The sequence below is a fragment of the Rhipicephalus microplus genome, chromosome 6, assembly GCF_043290135.1.
Source record: "Rhipicephalus microplus isolate Deutch F79 chromosome 6, USDA_Rmic, whole genome shotgun sequence".
In the NCBI taxonomy this organism is placed as follows: domain Eukaryota; kingdom Metazoa; phylum Arthropoda; class Arachnida; order Ixodida; family Ixodidae; genus Rhipicephalus; species Rhipicephalus microplus.
In genome coordinates, this window is record NC_134705.1 from 202210097 (window position 1) to 202228618 (window position 18522).

The 18522-nt window shown below is 43.7% G+C and overlaps 1 protein-coding gene across 1 annotated transcript; it reads right to left on the minus strand.

Annotated features, from left to right (window-relative positions):
- Positions 1-573: 573 nt before the first annotated feature.
- Positions 574-15109, minus strand: LOC119166923 (protein lin-52 homolog). Its single transcript, XM_075867620.1, has 7 exons — positions 14964-15109; positions 14662-14736; positions 14540-14574; positions 12946-13012; positions 5853-5936; positions 2677-2727; positions 574-2595 (listed from the first exon to the last, which is right to left on the minus strand). The coding sequence occupies exons 1-7, from the start codon at positions 14983-14985 to the stop codon at positions 2525-2527; spliced, it is 405 nt and encodes a 134-aa protein (XP_075723735.1). The 5' UTR covers positions 14986-15109; the 3' UTR covers positions 574-2524.
- Positions 15110-18522: the final 3413 nt, after the last annotated feature.

The window sequence follows — 18522 nt, forward strand, 5'->3', positions numbered from 1 at the left end:
AACAAAATTGCTTTCAAACATTTAGTTACACAGCATTGATATTCCAGAAAACAAATTTAGTATAGTTGTTTTGATAGTATCCACTAGGTGGCAGCACACACATATTCGAAATGAACCATTTCGTTTGCATGCACTGTATCCTTTCATCAATTTTTGGAGCCCCCTCTACCAGATTCAGCCTAACAGACAGGCTCCAAAAGTATCTCATTTTTGCAGTTCTTATGTGTGCTATTATAGTGCTTTTCTTTGCACCTATCCATAGTTCTTTAAAAATTTGTGCAATACAAAATTGACAACCATTCAATGAGCATAACCAGTCCAACACTGTGTACAGCTGACTGCAAAATTAAATTTTCATTGCGCTTCATGCCTTGCCTTGAAAGAAGCAGTTGAGCTTCCACCACGGATTACTGTTGCAGGCATGGCCAGGGGCAACATTTCCTGCTCAAGTGTTGTTTATAGTGACTGGATGTACAATGGAGATTCAACTGTTTTGTGATGAGAAGGTGGTGTTTGTAGGCTCTGCCTTTTGTTGATTGCAAGGCAGTAGCAAGTTTACATGAAAAAATGAAATACTTTTTTCTGAAATGACCTTTTCAGCAAGCAGTGGGATACATGCGCCACTGTTTTCTTGATAACCCTTTACAAAGAGCTCAAATTTTGTACACATAAGCTGATACATATGCCAATGCCGCCCTCAACAGTTGGCATGCATAAATGACAAGATTAGGCCTCATAAAAGGTCAACTGCACTAGTAAACACAGACAAAAGACTAGGAAAGACAGGCACCCGGAGTTAATAGGCCTTCGCATAGAGTTTCTTATAAATGCACTATAGGGAACTACGACACTAGCATGGATAGACAGCTTTGTCTAAACTGTGTTCTTTCGGCTGAGTTTCACTCCACCTAGCGTGCATCCACTTTGCCGCAAGAGAAAGTTCAGCAAACGTGCAGCCGTTCCTCACTAATTCAAATCTGGTCACAAAGTTCCCTACTATCCAATCTTGTATCCGAAACAAATGACAATACACCACAATAAGCAAAGCCACAAGCACTAAGATTAGGCATATGACCCATCCTTTCGATGGTGTTTGAACGATTGCAGCACTTCTGAAATCATTACTCATGCCACTAAGAAAGTTGGCTACAAGGCAGTTATTTGCAGCACATATTCACATTAGATGGCAACAAAAATCTCTAATGAGGCAAGTCCAAATAGAAATGAACTTGAATGCTGCATAGAAAAAAAAGCTAAATACAGTGCTTTATCGTTGTGTGACATAGTATACACCATCTATACTAAATAGGGAATCACACACACAGATGCATTACTCACCAACAATATATTGCAAACTGCACTCACGGAATGCATGTGCAAATATGATGACCACATTCAATACTTTTTTAGAAGGCTGTGAATGGTAGACCATTAAAAAGCCATCACTGGGGTGTTTCCTGCAACAGCATTGCGAGATTTTGAAATAAATAGAAATATTAAGGCAAAAAAGTTTAGCATTTTTTTTTGGTGGCTCTTTTGTAATCAAGTGAGTTGTGCTAGTTTGCGGCCCCCCATCCCTGCTACCTTTGTATGCTTAATCTTGCACACACTTAATATTGCAGACCAAACATTCACTAACTCGAGAAACGACTACGTTTAAAACGGCAATGACTGATCAATTCACCTATGCAGACAAATATATGGTTTAGCATTCTTTGTAGTAGGGCAATGATATTTTTCAACAATACTTAGTGTTGTCCTCTTCATGCTCTTACTATAGCCTCAAATGTAACACTGTGTTTAGTTTAACTGAAGCAGCGAATATCTAAAAAACAAGAAAAATTTGTAAGCCAGATCAAGACTTCCTTAAGATGCCACCACTTCAAAAGTGTCTTGGTATTCACAAATTTTACAGATTGCGAACTTTAGCTATGCACGGTCATTGATGCTGCAAGCAGTGAATGTTGCACATGGCATTCTGTTTGAAACTTCCACTGCTTTCAGGGCATTCAGCCATTCAGTACATTGCAGGCATGATTCCTGCTGAATGACATATGGTAACCAACACTGAACATAAGAGACGCTTTAATGCACACCGAAATCCACATATGTAATTCTTTGAGCATTTAACTTTTCAAAAAGTGGCCAGGTTCAGTGAAGCCAGGATCGAAACAAGACCATAACCACCAGGCAGCTGTGCCGAGTCACAATTGAGTACAACGAAACATGTGTGCACATGTCACATTATTTGCTTTGCTGAACAATGAAAACACAGCACATGTATCACTTGATATGAAATGGCGATAAGTTACATTTAAAGATAAACTTTATAGGGCTACAGTCAAATTTAGCAACTTGTCAACTTAATACACAATTAGTATCGACGCGTGGGGTGTAAAGTTAACCTCATTGATGGATGTTAACGGCTAGATGAACCATTTGTACAGGCAAAAGGCACTACGCCTAATGGTGTCCTCTGGTTGCACTGCTCCAGATCCCGACAGTGTCTTGCAACAGGGCACTCTTATGCAATGCACAACCGCCATTCCAAACACTTGTCGTCCTCGTTGCACACCAGCGTCTCTTGTTCCTCTTCTGAAAGGCAATCCATCCAGCTGTCCATCTCACACACTCAGTGTCCATGCATAAAGGAAATCTCTTTTCACTTTCGCACACCTTTATCCTTGCGAAGAATGTCTAGGAAGCGGCCTCTTGTCATTTCACGAGCTGAAAAGAGAACAAGAGTACTTGCACGTAACAGAAAACGACAAGCTCAAATACATGTCGTTTGACAGGTGCACTGACCACTGGGAGCGGAACAGAACCAACGTGCTCTGCCGTGGAACACAAGAGGGAGCTGGTCGAGCATAATCTGACGGTCAAGACAGAACGAGCAGAAAGGCTGTTCTGTGGATAGAATAAATACAAAACGACCTCCAGACGACTTGGAGAGGATCGAAATTTAAGTGCTTGGGTCCAGAGAATCTGTTCTGGCCTCGCTCACTCATGACGACAGTTTAAGAAAATCACCATTGAATAACTCATAGAATCGCAACACCACCTGGCATCCACTCAAGACATTAGCAACACAAAAAAATTGTTGAAATCATCATGCCCTTAAATCTCAAGCTTTGAAAAACAATGCCAATATTGATGTTCAGCTATAATAATTCTGTATTTCTTGATGTGTTGAAAGCATTTCTGAATTCCTTCAGCTACATTAGTGGCTGTTTGCTCCCTCTTGTTCTCGTATACCGTTCCTCCTCTATTCTGTAGCAGAAAATTTACAAAAAACCTTCCCTGGACCCAGTCACTAGTGTGAGCACCCTACCCACCACAACACCTTAGACCCCCTACACTGGTTTCCAAAGAAAAAAAAAAAAAAACTTTAGCTTTTTTTTTTTTTTTTTCAGATCCCACATACTTTGCTGGTGATATTTAATCACCTGATGAGCGTAAGGTTGCCCGTAGGATTGTTGGAGATTCATAGCATCCAAAGCAATATCACATCCTAAACCCCCAAAAAGTGATGCACACAAACATTAGCACTGTGTATTTGTAATTTTCTTTGTTCATCTTGTATGCACTATATCTTTGGATACCTGTATTCAAGCTACTGGCATTTTTATGTGATGTGTGCACAGATCATGCAAAAAAAAAAAAAAAGGCCTACCTACATTCCCTAAGGCCTTACATAGGTTTCAACGAATGGGGACAGGAATGCGAAACCCACGTTGGCCTGTTTGGAGGCTGAATCATGTAACTAATTTTGGCCTTACTTAAAGTCACTGACTGTGACAGATAGCCCACTCATACAAAGTGCATTAATTGATAAGTGCAATGCTGTCAATACAATGGATGATGGCAGCATCTTTGAAGGTGCAAACAACACAGCATTCAAGTGATCGACAGCCCCAAAATTAAATGTATGAAAGTGTATTCATGAAAGATTCTACTGAAACATTTCAACAGTCAGTACAAGTGCATGCAATGCCATTAGACTGAAAGGTGAGATTCCAATGCACAAGGCAAGTAATGCAGCTGCCTTTCATTAACATGCATTTGTGTTGGATGTTATGTGAACCCTCAAACCTAATGGATTTTCTCACCTACAGCTTCTTTTATCAGTACTTGTTCAGCCTGGACGAAAATGTTTTTGTGGCAAATTCCATTGCTAATATTTTACCAACGCACACCTTGGATTAGGATTGTAGTCTGTCCAGAATATAACATACTTACTCGCATAATTTGCGCACTTTCTTTTGCAATACGGGTCCCCGAGAAGGGGTGCGCAAATTACGCGGGGATTTCGCGAGCGCATACAAAATATTGTGTCACAGTCCTAACACGCACAGTATATACATAAAAAATTAATCAATTGGAGCACTAACGAAGTGTACTTGTTAGTTATGAAAGAATTGGCGCGTACTTTAACCAGTCAGACCCGGTCACGTGTCATCTAGCAGGAATCGCTGATCGCGAAGTCTGATCGGGAATCCTCGCGGCTGCTGCCACCGCCCTCCCGAAGCACTAAGGCAGTGCGATAGTGTGAACATTCGCTTGCTATTCATTTTCAAGCAAACATTTCTGATAGACCTATGAAGCTGGTGTTGTTGCAAAAAGCCTGCCGACAATTAAAAAAGGCATGACATGCTTTCCCAGAGAGCTTCCTCACACAGGTGGTGTGCACTAAAGAAGTAATACCCAACTAAAACAAAATAATTTTTTGCACAGAAGGTGCAACATCGCTCATGCACATTTTGTCTGAAGAAATAAAGATCTGGTACTTCATCACAGATTCTGGCCAACACTGTGGATTACCCTACAGCAACATTCAGTAACTTTTATTTAGGAGCACCCTAGAACAGCTATATGGTTTTGTGGTGTTTGCAGAGCTGTATTACATGTGCCGAAGCACAAGAAGCCTCTAGCAGGAACTGAGACACCTCTGGGTAGAAAGCAAAACACTCACAAAAACATTCTGCAAAACCAGTCGCCATCAGCCTGACTACTCTATGTTCTATCAATCAACCGGTCCTGTGCTTGCTGCCGCCACGTTGTACCCGCACCTAACTTCCCGTCTCCTCCTCATGTGTTCACCTTCCCTTGGAATCTAGTAGTTGCCTTTAATAACCAGCAGTTATTCTGCCTACGCACTACGTGCCCAGCCCATGTCCATTTCTTGTTTTCAGCTATGATGTCCTACCCCCCATTGGTTCCCATATCCACTCTGCTCTTTTCCTATCTCTTAGGGCCGTTCCATGCGCTTCCCGCACAGCCGCAGCACATTCGCCCGGACCTCTGCCGCACGCAAGCGGGGGTCAAATAAGTCAATTGGTGACTCTCTTTCACCCTCTGCTTGGGTGCAACAGGTGTGCCGGCACGTGCGTTGCAGCTGTGCGGGAAGCGGGTGGAACAGCCCTTAAGGTTACGCCTATCATTTTCCTTTCTACTGCTCCCTGCGTTCTCCTAAATTTAAGTTGAACCTTCTTTTTATGTAAGTACCGGTAAGATGCAGCTGTTGTATAGTGGTAAACTACCACTCAAGAACTAGTAATGCTTGCGGAATGTGGTGACCCGCATCCTTATTCTTCTAATTAATTCCTCTAACGGTCAGGCTCCACAAACAAAACTCAATGAGGCAAAATATTTGTGTTGGCATTTCCAAGGCTCATTTCCAGGCAAAAACAAACCTACTGCACTTGGCTCAGAAAGCAAAAGTATTACAATGTATTCTCTCCAACAGAACTAGTTTTCAGTCGCATGCACATCTGCCAAACAGCAGGGCTAGGCGTGGCGGATTCTGAACATAGCACTACTATAGTCACTAAAAACAGGGAGGCATTACTTACATTCCTCAATGCCCAGCTTGTATGCAAGGTTTTGCAGGTCTTTCACTTTTTCAAGCAGTGCTGCGGCAGTCAAGCTGCCAAGCTCTGCAAGCGAGCAGACAGCAATGGCAAATATAAACTTCAAAGTAATTAAATGTGACAGCCTTGACTTATTTGATGTGTTTGAACTAAGGAGTAGAGCAATAATGTTTTCCTGGTAATATTGCTCAGTCAGCAGAAGCAAATGGATAAACTATACACAACAACAACTTATCTTGGCAGTGGAGCGATGGCTCCAGAGGCGGGGTTTCCACACACTCGTATTGCTCTGCAAATAGTATGGCAGCTTGCGGCTAATTTCAGTTTTGCTCGCTCGCATTGTTAATGCATATAGAAAAATATATACAATAATACCTCATTAACTCGAACTCGCATATCTCGAAAAATTGGCTAAGTGGACATTTTCCGCAGCACCAACATTTTCCTATACATCCCATGAATATTTTCCTGTTACCTCTAAGTATTTTTGGGTTAGATTGCAGATAACTTGAAATCTTGACTGGGAGTGGAACAAAAATTCCGCTGCCGGACCATTCCACAAGACTCGTGCGATGCTACCGCGCCTGAAGTCCATTGATTTTTTTTTTCTTAGCTAGCCGCGCCTGCCACTACATCGATGCTTTCTGCGAACACGAAGTGCGCAAAGTTTCAACCCAGCGACATATCAACTTTGTCAAGCAACCCTGAAGCACGTCATGTGACACATGCGCTGAGCAATGAGGTCCTTTGCTCACACTTGGCGTAGTTTGTCTTCTTCGCTTTGTGCGGTGCGCATGATTTTCCCTGAGGTGCGATTTCCGTTCATCTGCGCAAACTGAGCGGTACAATTTTTTCGCTGACTGTAAGGAGCGGGTTTTCTACTGGTGCGGGCCGCGGGAGCGGCTGTCGAAGATGACACACACCGACTGACAGAGAAATATGCCACGTGGATAGTGGCGATTGGTTTGGTGCCCCGGTAGGGCGGAGTCGGGTCCTACAAAAAGGGACTAGGAGACGATGCAAAGGGGGTCAGAGAGATACGATACGATGAGCTAGAGATGGTAGAGAGACGTAATGGAAAAGGAAGATAACGGTGCGAAGAGATAGCGATGAGGGGCGATGAGATGATGACTGGGGCAAGGACGGTACGATGAGGAATGAAAGTTGGGGATAGGAGGCGAGTGAATGGAGCATTACGAAAGAGGACTAAGATGGAATTCACTGAGAGGCACGACGAAGGCGACGATGACGAAGACGATGAAGGCGCCGACAAATCAAACAATGACCCCAGGAAGAAGCCCTGAGCTCCGACTCGAATAGCCAACTCCGAGGCCCCCGTCAACATGGACCTTTCGCGAGACGGACTTTATGCATCTTATTTAGATTAGCTTTGCGAAAAGGGAGGTGGCGTGTTGAGACATTGCCGGGTTTTATTCATTAATGACTTTACCATTTGTGTCGTGATGCATCTACTTTGTATCGTCGCACCATTTTATTGTCAAAGTTATTTCCCTTATGTATCCTGCGTCGCACTTCGCGAGTGTGTAAATCAAGTGTTATAATTTTGTGTAGTGGTTGATGTACGCACGCATACGATGTTTGCAGTTAGTAATAAATTAAATGAATCAGTAAACAGGAACAAGGCGTAGCGTCTCTTACTTCCCGGCCCCAGCATGAATCCCTGTATGTGGAATGTGATTGAGACACGTAGCCAAGAGGGAACCGGATAGAAAAAGGGTTGAGTGTTCTTCCCTCTCTTTGGCGATCGGTGGCGTAGCGGGGGACGTCTCACATAGACAAAAAAATCTGAACCAAGGTGATGCTTTGTTGCTTGTGCCATGCAGTGAAACTTTGCACAATTTTTCATGAGACACAAGTGTACTCGTACACTTCTCTGTAAATTTTTGTTCTCTTCCGATAAGAGTCTCCAGGTGTTCCATATAGATGGATACGATGGATAATCGTGGTGTGAATAATCCCTCTGTAAATGAGGTGTCCAATGAACTTCACTATTTCATCTAGCGTCACCTCTTTCCATGAGCCACCTGAATCAGCATAGGTTGGCGTTCGAATATGTGCATCCAAGAATATTTATTTACATTTTTGCGCATATCCTATTAAGATAAAGGACAATATTGCGTGCAGCTCTAAAATGTTTCACACTGCTCCGTAGTCGGGGCCAAGATGTGCTCCGGGGGCCTTGTCGTTAGAAGCTCTGCAGCCAGCGCCAGCACACTGCCCTCCAGTGAAGTGTGGAACACACACGTAACCAGAGTAGCTATGAAATTGTGCACAAGGGGCAAAAGCTATACACAGTTGCCATGGAGGAGACAACTTGGGGACATAAACAAAAGAAACCAATGAACGGCTGCGGATGTCTCAGGCTAATGCAAAACATCGTCACCATAAAATTTGAAGCTGACGTGCTGTTATCCTCGAACTCTAAGCTCATCCTCACTCAATTTAGATGGGTTCCCTGGACAGTTTCGAATAGGACATGTGCTTTGCAGCGCTGGTGAGCACCCATGCGCGTGGAATGACGACGTCATATGAGCGACAAGTGACACTAGAAGCAACCCAGAGTCTGATATAACGATGCAAGAAAAACCAAAGCTTCTGGAAAGTGTCAGAGAAGGCCACCTGGACTCTTCAAACACACGGCGGACCTTTGCAAATATTTTTTGTAGAACAAATTTTCTCCGACTCCCAAGAACAGCTCTCTATTGAATATCTGGCATAAATTTCTGACAATTATTACTGCTTAACAAATTGCAAAGCTGACATTTATTTCAATATTTGGCTTGCAAATGTTCTTCTCATTACAGAACTGATGTTACTATAGCATAATCACGAGGTGCACACACTTCGATCAAGTTCTCGAGCCTAGTGCACTTTTCAAACAATACACCCGCATTGGTTCGCGCAAAGGTCTGTCAAAAATTACTACGTTGCCAAAACGGGCAAATTCTTATTGATTCTGAAAGTTGAGTGGCTGGACTAACTACTAAAAAGTGCTGGGTGTATGAGAAACAAATTTCACATGCTAAAATTGATCCAAAAGTGTCGATCACCGGTGATCGATTTGAATAGGCGTGGTAACGAAAGAGTTACGATTTTTCCACCCTTTGGTCAGAGCAAAGACTGGTCAATTAGTGATAACTATTTCAACGCGGTCGCCGCGGTGCCTCCACGGATAAGCATAAAAAAGAGCAATAGCGAGGAGGGCGGTGATGAACATGTCATTTTGAGTTATCTGCAGACAATGGCTCGGCAGAGTTACGAGCACGTTATGGGGCCGTTCGCAATTTCACCGCCGCAGCATCGTGCGAGCCCACTTGCGCGCATTGCTCACAAAAAAGGAGCAGGCTACCGGCCGTACCCCAACGCGCTCTCGAGTTAATCATGCGCGAAGAATACACAAACACGCGCATATAATCGACTGCAAGCGAACTGCCATGCATATGGCGAGAGTAGCTAGGGTAAGCGACATACTGCATGCAACTAGCCAAGGATGACTGGTTCGACATGGTAGTACCGCAATTCAGTGGAACGGCATAGTTCACTGTGAAACACTGTCATTTAAAGGGCCAGTAAACAACCATGAGGTCCAAAAATTTTTTTTAAGAGATATATGTGCAGTTTTTCTTTGCGAACATGCTGCCGCGAGAATTTTTCGAATACGTGCTATATTAAGGAAGTTACAGGGGTTAGAACATCGGTTTAAGCTGGTTCCAAATTTTCGCGCGGCCTCACCCCCCTTGTTTTCATAAAGGGGAAGGCGAAACACATCGTCCTGACTCCGCCCACTTTGGCAACCTGACACCACGTCAGCGATTGGCGTCATCGGCGAACTCGATCAGTCGCAACGCACTTCCGCTTGCTGCAAAGCGTGGTTGGTTGTTTACTGTTTGCCGCAGCAGCCGCTGGTCAACCGTGTAAGCGTCAGGTGCAAAGTGTCGACCACAAACAATCAGTCTCCGATGCAAGTCGCTGGATTGCCGATTCGCTTCAGCCATGCAGCCCGCACGGCCCCATCGTGAGGCACCCGGTGCCAATGCTTCTCCGCTGGCCAGTCGCTTGATTTGCAGCCGACGACAGAGCACACTTTTTACCCGTGTTGCTCATGTCAAGGGCGAAGTACGTTCGTACATGCGCACAGGCGCTGTAGTTGAGTGAGAAGCGTACACATGCACGCGACAGCTGCGAGGCTGGTTCTTGTACCGCAGTGCCAAGAAACAATGGGCAGTTTCGTAGCTGTTGGGTGGTAACAGGAACTGACGTAGACTTCACTACTGTTTTTTCACACCTGATTTAGACCAATCGGCGAGCTGCGTGCTACTTCACGTCGCCGAGTTGACGCCACTGCGCGTGCAAGGAGGTCGGCCAGGCATAGGAAATATGCGCGGAAATTGTTTTTCGAAATAGAAGCTCCACGCGGTGCGCAACGCTGTAATACTCAGAAAACGTGATCACTGCAGTCTAATCTATGAATTGACGAGCTTGTATGAGGGGGTGTAAAAAATAAAGTCTGAGCCTGTTTCCTGACTCTTTAGCACGCGAAAAAAAGCCCAGCTTGTCAGCGGACAGGTTATTCGCACTTTTTAATAAAAAAATTAACACTGCTTCAAATGATTGCCAGTAGCTTATTTAGACTTCAGTAATTATACTGGTACTCAGAATTGTGCGGCGTAGAAACGCATGAGCTACTGAGCAATATGTGCAGTGTCCTTCTAGTGCTAACAGCCCCTTCCAATCTCAATACACTTTTCTGCAGGGCACCCGTGTACTGTGGCGAAGGTGGCTCAAGCAAAATTATAACCAAAGCCAAGAAATTTTCTAACCTATACACCACCACACCACTTCCCACATTTTTTATTTTTTTTTTTTTTACCATGGGGTTACGTGTCACTTCAGCTCCCTTGCAAGACACGTTCGACCAGGTAAAGTAACAACGGCGTGTGCCGGTTGGCCCGGCGAGGGTACTGCATATCTATCGCTACAACTGTGGCAGGGACGACACAACTTCACGACAAATGAATGTTTTATATTCCACTGCTAAGGAAATCAACGTGGCTGCTGGCAACGCCAGCGTTCGCAGCACGGCGAGCTTGTTCGCACGAGAAAAATGTGGCATACGCTTCCAGCTTTAGTTCTTAACAAGCCATAGCCACGTTTTCAGACTAGGAAATTTACATTTTTCGCAAAGCATTGGCTACAGCCATGTATTTTTGTCTTGAAGTTCCGTCGTTGCATCGATAGGTACCCGCTGTGGTCAGGGAACCGATGGGCGAGCAGCTTTGTTAATTTATCTGGTCAATCGCGTCTCGCGATTGTAGGGAGGGCGCCTAGAATATTAGTATATTCTAGGCACTACAGTTCAGGCCTGCATGCTTTCTTTGATGACGCAAGCTGTAGGTGGCCGATGTGGCCTGCATTTTTCGCTGAAATTAGCACACCTGAAAAAAATTTGACGCTGGCTGGCTAATTTGGCACAGTGTAGCGCAATTTCAGCAAATGTAATGGTTTTGGGGCAGCTTGGTGCAATAATTGGGAATTGTATCAAATTCACGCAGCTGTTGCACCTCTGCAGTCATTTTTCCCAGTGATTAGCGTGCTTATTTCGAAAATCTGTTTATCTCAAAATTTCCCCTGGCTTGTACGACTTCGAGTTAATGAGGTATTACTGTACACAAAAAATTTGAATAGGAGAAACAGTTCAATTGTTTAATGCAGAGTCACATTTTAAGGATATTTTTCTAGGGAGAACTAATCGGCGTGTTTATGGCTGTGCAATGTCCCACTATGCCAGGGACACCACGTTTACTTTGGAAAACGGGTATGCTGAAAAGGCAGTGCTGTCAAACATAAAGAAAAGGAGGGAAATCTTGCAAAGTGTAAGATAACTGTATTGTACCAATGACTTCACACAACCGTGGGAGCCTTGTAACAAACAAAACAGCATTCATTGCAGCAAGGAAAATGAGGAAATTATCAGTAAACTGAAGTACTAATTCTGGCATGGTAGCAGGCATGTGTTTTGGCTATCTCGACTCCACAGTGCTTTTAAGAAAAGTTAGCATTATAGAAGAGCATAGCATCAGCACTTGTCTCACTGCACACAACAGGTGGTAATTTATCAGCAGTGTAGAGACACTTCATAGAATCTCAAATTACAGAAATACAAGATGTGTCCCTGTGTGTGGTGATTTCACCACGAGAAGTACATAAGAGTGGAATTAGTAGTACTGCTCCATGCTTGCGTCGTGCCACGAACTCTCCCACAAAAAGAATGATAATTTCAGAAACTGCACCTTCATCTAAAGAAAATGAAACTGAAGCACCATTACAGACAGCTCTAATATGTACTACTCATTTAGGAGTAGGACTCTTGCAAAATCCTTGTAAACATTTCAATAATTCCATCTAAGCTATAAATTAACACACTTTCTTGCATATAGTCCACACCCTTAACTTCAACTATACGAAAAAAAAAGAGGATACATAGACATAACATCTGCTCATATCCACCCCCTCCCCCCCCCCGTGTGGATTATGAGCGAGAAAATGAGATATATAATACATTTGTCCACTTCGACTGACCCCAACAAATAAAACTTACAGAACCGAAATAACTCTAATTAGATAAAATATACAGTTCTTGTTATAAAAGTGACTAGCTAACATACAGCAGCATTAGCGAATGTCATGCGAGTAAAAATGATATGTCTAGGTTATAGGTTTTCAGACATTGGGCAGCTTGTTTTTTTTTTTTTATGAACAATTTTTGGCTATTTGTGCAAATAATTGATGGTCCTTAATCAAGAATTTTCTTCACAGAACTGCCAGAATACATCTTCCACTCTCATTTGAGAGTGGAAGATGTATTCTTATTTTCTTATTATTCTTACTATTATTTCTTATTATTTTCTTAATATTCTTATATTTATAAGAAAAACAAAATGTTCAATCCCTTCCATTAATAATATTAGAGTTTCTTTACAAGTGAAGCTTCTGCTCACGCAATACAGCTAAGGTTGGGTGAAAGACCCAACCTCGCCAGTTGGAAACAGCTCACCTTGTAGCATGACCATACCGTCTTCATCCAGAGCCCACTTTGGTTTGGTGCTCCTTGTATATGCAGGCTAATTTTTAAACAAGGAACGTTCAATTACAACACAAATCAACAAGCCAGCAGAACACAAATAAATGTACCAAGAAAGTCACACATGATGACGCCATATCTAGTGTTGCTGCTGTTATGATGAGTGTCAAAATTTCTTGACGTTATGTTGGTAGAACCACTTGAAAGTCAACTGCAATGCTTATTTAAAGCCACGACATCTACTTCACAACTATTTCCAGCATTACAAAGAGCAGAGCGAATGATAAGGAATGCACACAATTGCAAGGCCATATAAATCTCAAAATACAAGGGTCCACCCCCAATACAAATTTTTGCAGAACTGGATCCCTAACTTCACCTTCAGATGACACTGTAGGCTAACAGTAATGCCAGCAAGGCATCATTGGAAGTTGGCCTACCATGGTTGTGAAGCCTGCATTCACATGGCCATGATCTGATGGGCCAGAGTCACTTCTGTGGTTGTTGCCGTGGTTTGAACTTCTCAGCCATGACGTGTGATTATTGATATGGTAATCAAATGTAACAGCCATACTTCTTACTTGCAATATTGTGCAAATGTAACAATCTCTTTCAAAAGCATCGCAAAGCAGTCCCTTCAGACAAGTGAATCGTTCGCTGGTCAAGATTGGCACACACGGAACAGAATACAACCAACCCCTATATATAGCCTTCATAGATTACGAGAAGGCATTTGACTCAGTCGAGAAATCGGCAGTAATGCAGGCATTTCAGAATCAGAGCAACGACGAACCCTACATAAACATACTGAAAGAAGTCTACAGTGGCTCCACAGGCACCACAGTTCTTCATAAAGAAGGCTACAAAATCCCAATAAAGAAGGGTGTAAGGCAGGGAGACAGGATCTCTCTAATGCTATTCATCATCATTATCAGCAGCAGCCTGACTACGCCCTCTGCAGGGCAAAGGTCTCTCCCATGATCCACCAATAAACACGGTCTTGCGGGCTTTCCATTGCTACGTTATGCCTGAAAACTTTTTAATCCCATCAGCCGACCTGAATTTCGGTCTGCCCTTCATGCATTTGCCTTCTCTGGTAATCCAGTCAGAAACCTTTATTGACGCGGTTATCCTGCCTACGTGCTATGTGCGCGGTCCATGCCCATTTGTTTTCGATTTCAACTATGATATGACTGATATTCTTGACCCTGGTTTGTTCCCTGAGCCACTCTGCTCCCTTCTTGTCTCTTGATTTACACCTATCATTTTCATTTCTATTGTTCACTGTGTCATCCTCAATTTAAGCTGAACCCTCTTTCTAAGCCTCCAGGTTCACTCAGCGAATTTTTCATCCCTCGAAATTCAGCTACCTAGCAACTCCCTTCCATAGCTGTCGTCCGTATGAAATGGGACTGCTACGCTTCCACTTGTGTCCACACGTGTGATGAACCCATACGTCGCCACTGCGCCGTCAAAACGCAATCCCAGTGCTGGCATGCTGTGCGCAACACTTTGTTCAATAAGCGCCGTAAGAATCGGCGAAACACTGAAGTGAGCGCAAACTCACCGAAAGGAGCGCAGCAAATTCCATTACTCCAGGCACTGCGAGGAACATGCATACGGATTTATGCTCGTACGTTTCACTTCACGGAAATATGGCTACATCACGAAAAGAGGCGGACAGCTTACTCGGTTCGGGCCATAGATCCGGCGACAGCCTCCCATCCAGCTGTTCTTCGCTAAGAAGGGCCATTTCGGAGTCAACTGAGGGGAAATGAAAGTGTCAGAGTACGCAAGGCTGTCAGCCTTGGCGGAATCCGCAGCAGTCACTCGATCCGTTACTGCGTGCCGTATCACAGACTACTCTTAAGAAACCTGCCACAACCCTGAAGAACATGATACTTGTAATGAAGGAAGTAACGATGCAGAGAACGTTAAACAGCATGCAAAGCCAGCACTGCAGCGGGAGAAGAACTGTAGTCCAAATTTACCTCCATTTTTGCGGGACGCCATCTTCGACTGCGGCGGCAGCAACGGCAGAGCAGGAACAGGCGGATGCGGCAGATTCCTCCCAGGGGCCGCCACACGGAGGAAGGAAAGGGCCGCCACGATAAATAGATGGATGGATGTGGCTGTACCCTTTAGATCGGGCGGCGGATTACGTCACCTAGCCGTAATACTTAGTGAACTAACCACTAGATTTATCTTCTTTTTTTCCTTTAAATAGAGAGGTTGAGGATTCGTACCTTGCAGTGAAGGGTTTTATTTTCACTCGTATATTGATTTTAGTCACCAATCAGATAACCTCCTTCTAGTTAAGTCTACCCTCTTAATGTCTATCTTGCCCTCCCTGTCCATAAACCCCAGTGCTTTGATAATAATTTGAAAAACTCAGCGCCATCATCCTGAACTATAGAATGAAGCCCTTTACAGAACATTATCAAGTGTTCGGCAGTTTTTTCTTCCTCTCCACACGCACTGCATACTGTGTCTACCCATTCGTATTTGGCCCGATATGTCTTGGTTCGCAATACTCCCGTCCTGGCCTCAAACAGTAGAGAACTATTCCGAGTATTATCATAGATCTTTTCCTTGGCGATTTCCTGCTTAAAATTTTGATAGATCTCCAGTGCGGACTTCTTAATCATGCCAATTCTCCACATGTCAGTCTCCGTTTCCTTCACTTTCTTCTTGACCGATAGTTCTTTTTGGTTTGGCCACCTGCTGTTTTCTGAATATTTACCAGTCAATTTCCTGGTTCACTTCCTCCATTTTGTATCGACATTCTTCATGTACAAGTAGCTGAAAACCTTCCTAGCCCACCGCTCCTCTCCCATTTCTCTCAATCGCTTCTCGAATTTTATCTTGCTGCTAGCTTCCCTGACCTCAAATAATGTCCATCTCATATCGCCTTGTACTCCCTGATTTGGTGTATTCCCGTGAGCTCCTAAAGCAAGCCTACCTATTCCACGTTGCTTAATTTCTAATCTTGCTTGAACTTCTGATCTCATGCACAAGACCGCATTGCCGAACGTCAGCCCAGGAACCATGACCCCTTTCCATATTCCTCTCACAACATCATACCTATTGTAATTCCACAGTGCCCTATTTTTCATCACTGCTGCATTCCTGTTACCTTTAGGCATCACGTATATTCCGTGTTCCCTTAGGTACTCGGTCACATTGCTTATCCATACGCCCAGATATTTGTATTTATCTGTTATCTCTAGCGTGACTTCCTGTATTCTAAGCTCACTGCCTTCGTTATCATTAAAAATCATGACTGCTGATTTTTCCTTACTGAATCTAACCTATCTCCCTCACTACCGCAGATGTCCATCAATCTCTGCAAATCTTCCTTGTTGTCGGCCAATAGCACTATATCATCTGCGTACATTAATGCTGGTAGTGCCTGATCAATGAGCTTTCCTTGTTTGACTAAAGAGAGGTTGAAGCCAAGTCCACTTCCCTCTAATTTGGCCTCTAATCCTTGTAGGTACATCATGAATAACAAGGGTGACAGTGGACACCCTTGCCTAAGTCCCCGTTTCACCTCTGTGGGCTAAGATACCTGTTTTTCCCACTTTATAACTACCTTGTTACTTTTATAGATTTCCTTTAAAAGATTAGTGACTCCATCTTCCACACCCAGTGTCTAGTATTCCCCACAAGTCCTCTTGGACCACGCTATCGTACGCTCCCTTGATATCCAAAAATGCTAGCCACAGAGGCCTGAGTTCCTTTTCTGCTATTTCGATGCACTGCGTCAGTGAGAACAGATTGTCTTCCAAGCTCCTGTGTTTCCTAAACCCATTCTGCAGTTCCCCCAGCACCCCCTCATCCTCTATAGATGCCTTCAGTCTTTCCTTTATAATCTGCATCGCCAGCCTGTAGACCACTGATGTCACTGTTATAGGACGGTAGTTGTTTATGTCATCTTTGTCCCCCTTTCCATTATAGATCATGCTCATCCCGCTAAGTTTCCATCCATCAGGGACTTCACCATCGATTATTGTTCTGCTCACTGCCTCTCTCAAAGTCTGTTTAGACTTCGGACCCAATGTCCGAAGCATAATTGGAATGCCATCTGGGCCTGTTGATGTACTACTTGGAAACCTCTTCTCAGCCCCTTACCACTCTCGTTGTGAAAATGGAGCCATTGTGCCACTTGATCCATCCCTGTCTATTGTGGTGCATAAGGCACTTCTGTGTTGAAATTTTTCTGTCACCCTTGTTCTTATATATTCAATAGCTTCGTTCCCTTCTAGCCCAGCACCTTGAGCTGTAGTATATAAACCTCTGCTTTAGGTTTGTTCCAATTCTTAGGGAGTTTAGATGGTTCCGAAATTTCGCAGCTGCCTTTCTGTCCTTTTTGTGTACTTCTGCCAGCCACTGAGCACCCTTTCTTCTAATGTTTTCATTCATCAGGAGGGTCTTCCCTTCTAGAGCAAGATTTCCCATTTTCTTTCAACATCATCTGTCGGTTCACCCCGCTGCTTAGCATGTCTGTGTTCCCTAGAGGCTTCCCGAAGTTTTGCTATGGCTCTGTTAACTTTCTTATCCCACCAACTCTTGGGCTTGTGTCTTCTTTTCCGGGGTGACTTGTCACGTGCCTTAGCAAGCTCTAGCCCGAACAGTCTAATTAGATTTGTGTATGTCCACACAGTTTTATTATCCTCAGTGATTACTTTCTCAATTTGTTTAGTAGCAATTTCTATCTGCCTCTCCGAATGAAAATTTTCCTGTAGTTGCTTATCTTGTCTCCTTCCCACTTTCGCTGCTCTTCTAAAACTTAGCTTGATACGTTTGTGATCACTACCTAGACTTCTGGAGCCACCTTCATCTAAGTGCATTCCCCTGAGCTTATCATACATCCTATGTGACATCAGGGTGTAATCTATCGTCGACTGCAGCCTTCCTTTCTCCCATGTTATTTGCCCTTCACACTTCTCGGTACTGTTGCAAATAATCAAATCATGCCTTTCACACATATCCATGATCATTTTGCCTGCTAAGTCAGTATACCCATCTATATCTTTTATGTGCGCATTCATATCTCCTAGTATAATTATCTCACACTCTCCTCCTAATTTCTCAATGTCCTTTGATATACACTCCACCATTGCCTGGTTTTCCTCTCTGGCCTTTGCTCCCGTCCACAAGTACACCAAGCCAAGGAGTGTCATCTGCCCAGCTACATTCCCTCTTAACCCCAAATGTTCCATGCATCCCTGCTTGACTCTTTGCCAACCCATGCTCTTATGCATAAATGCAACAATTCCACCCCCCCCCCTTTTTGCTGCCTTCTGTTCTATTGCAATATTCCCATACGTAGTCCGGATTGCCACCATAAGTAGCAGCAACGCCTCCTATATTTTTTGTGCCTGCCGGATTAGCAGTGGTCACTTGGGAAGCGGCGGTCGTCGGAACTATGGTGGTGGCGCCACTCAAGTAGGAGTATCTTCAAATAGGTTTTTACGTTTTTGGAACTTATATGCAACAAAAATAACGTAAAAAAGTTTTAAAAATGCGTAAACGTATTTATAATTA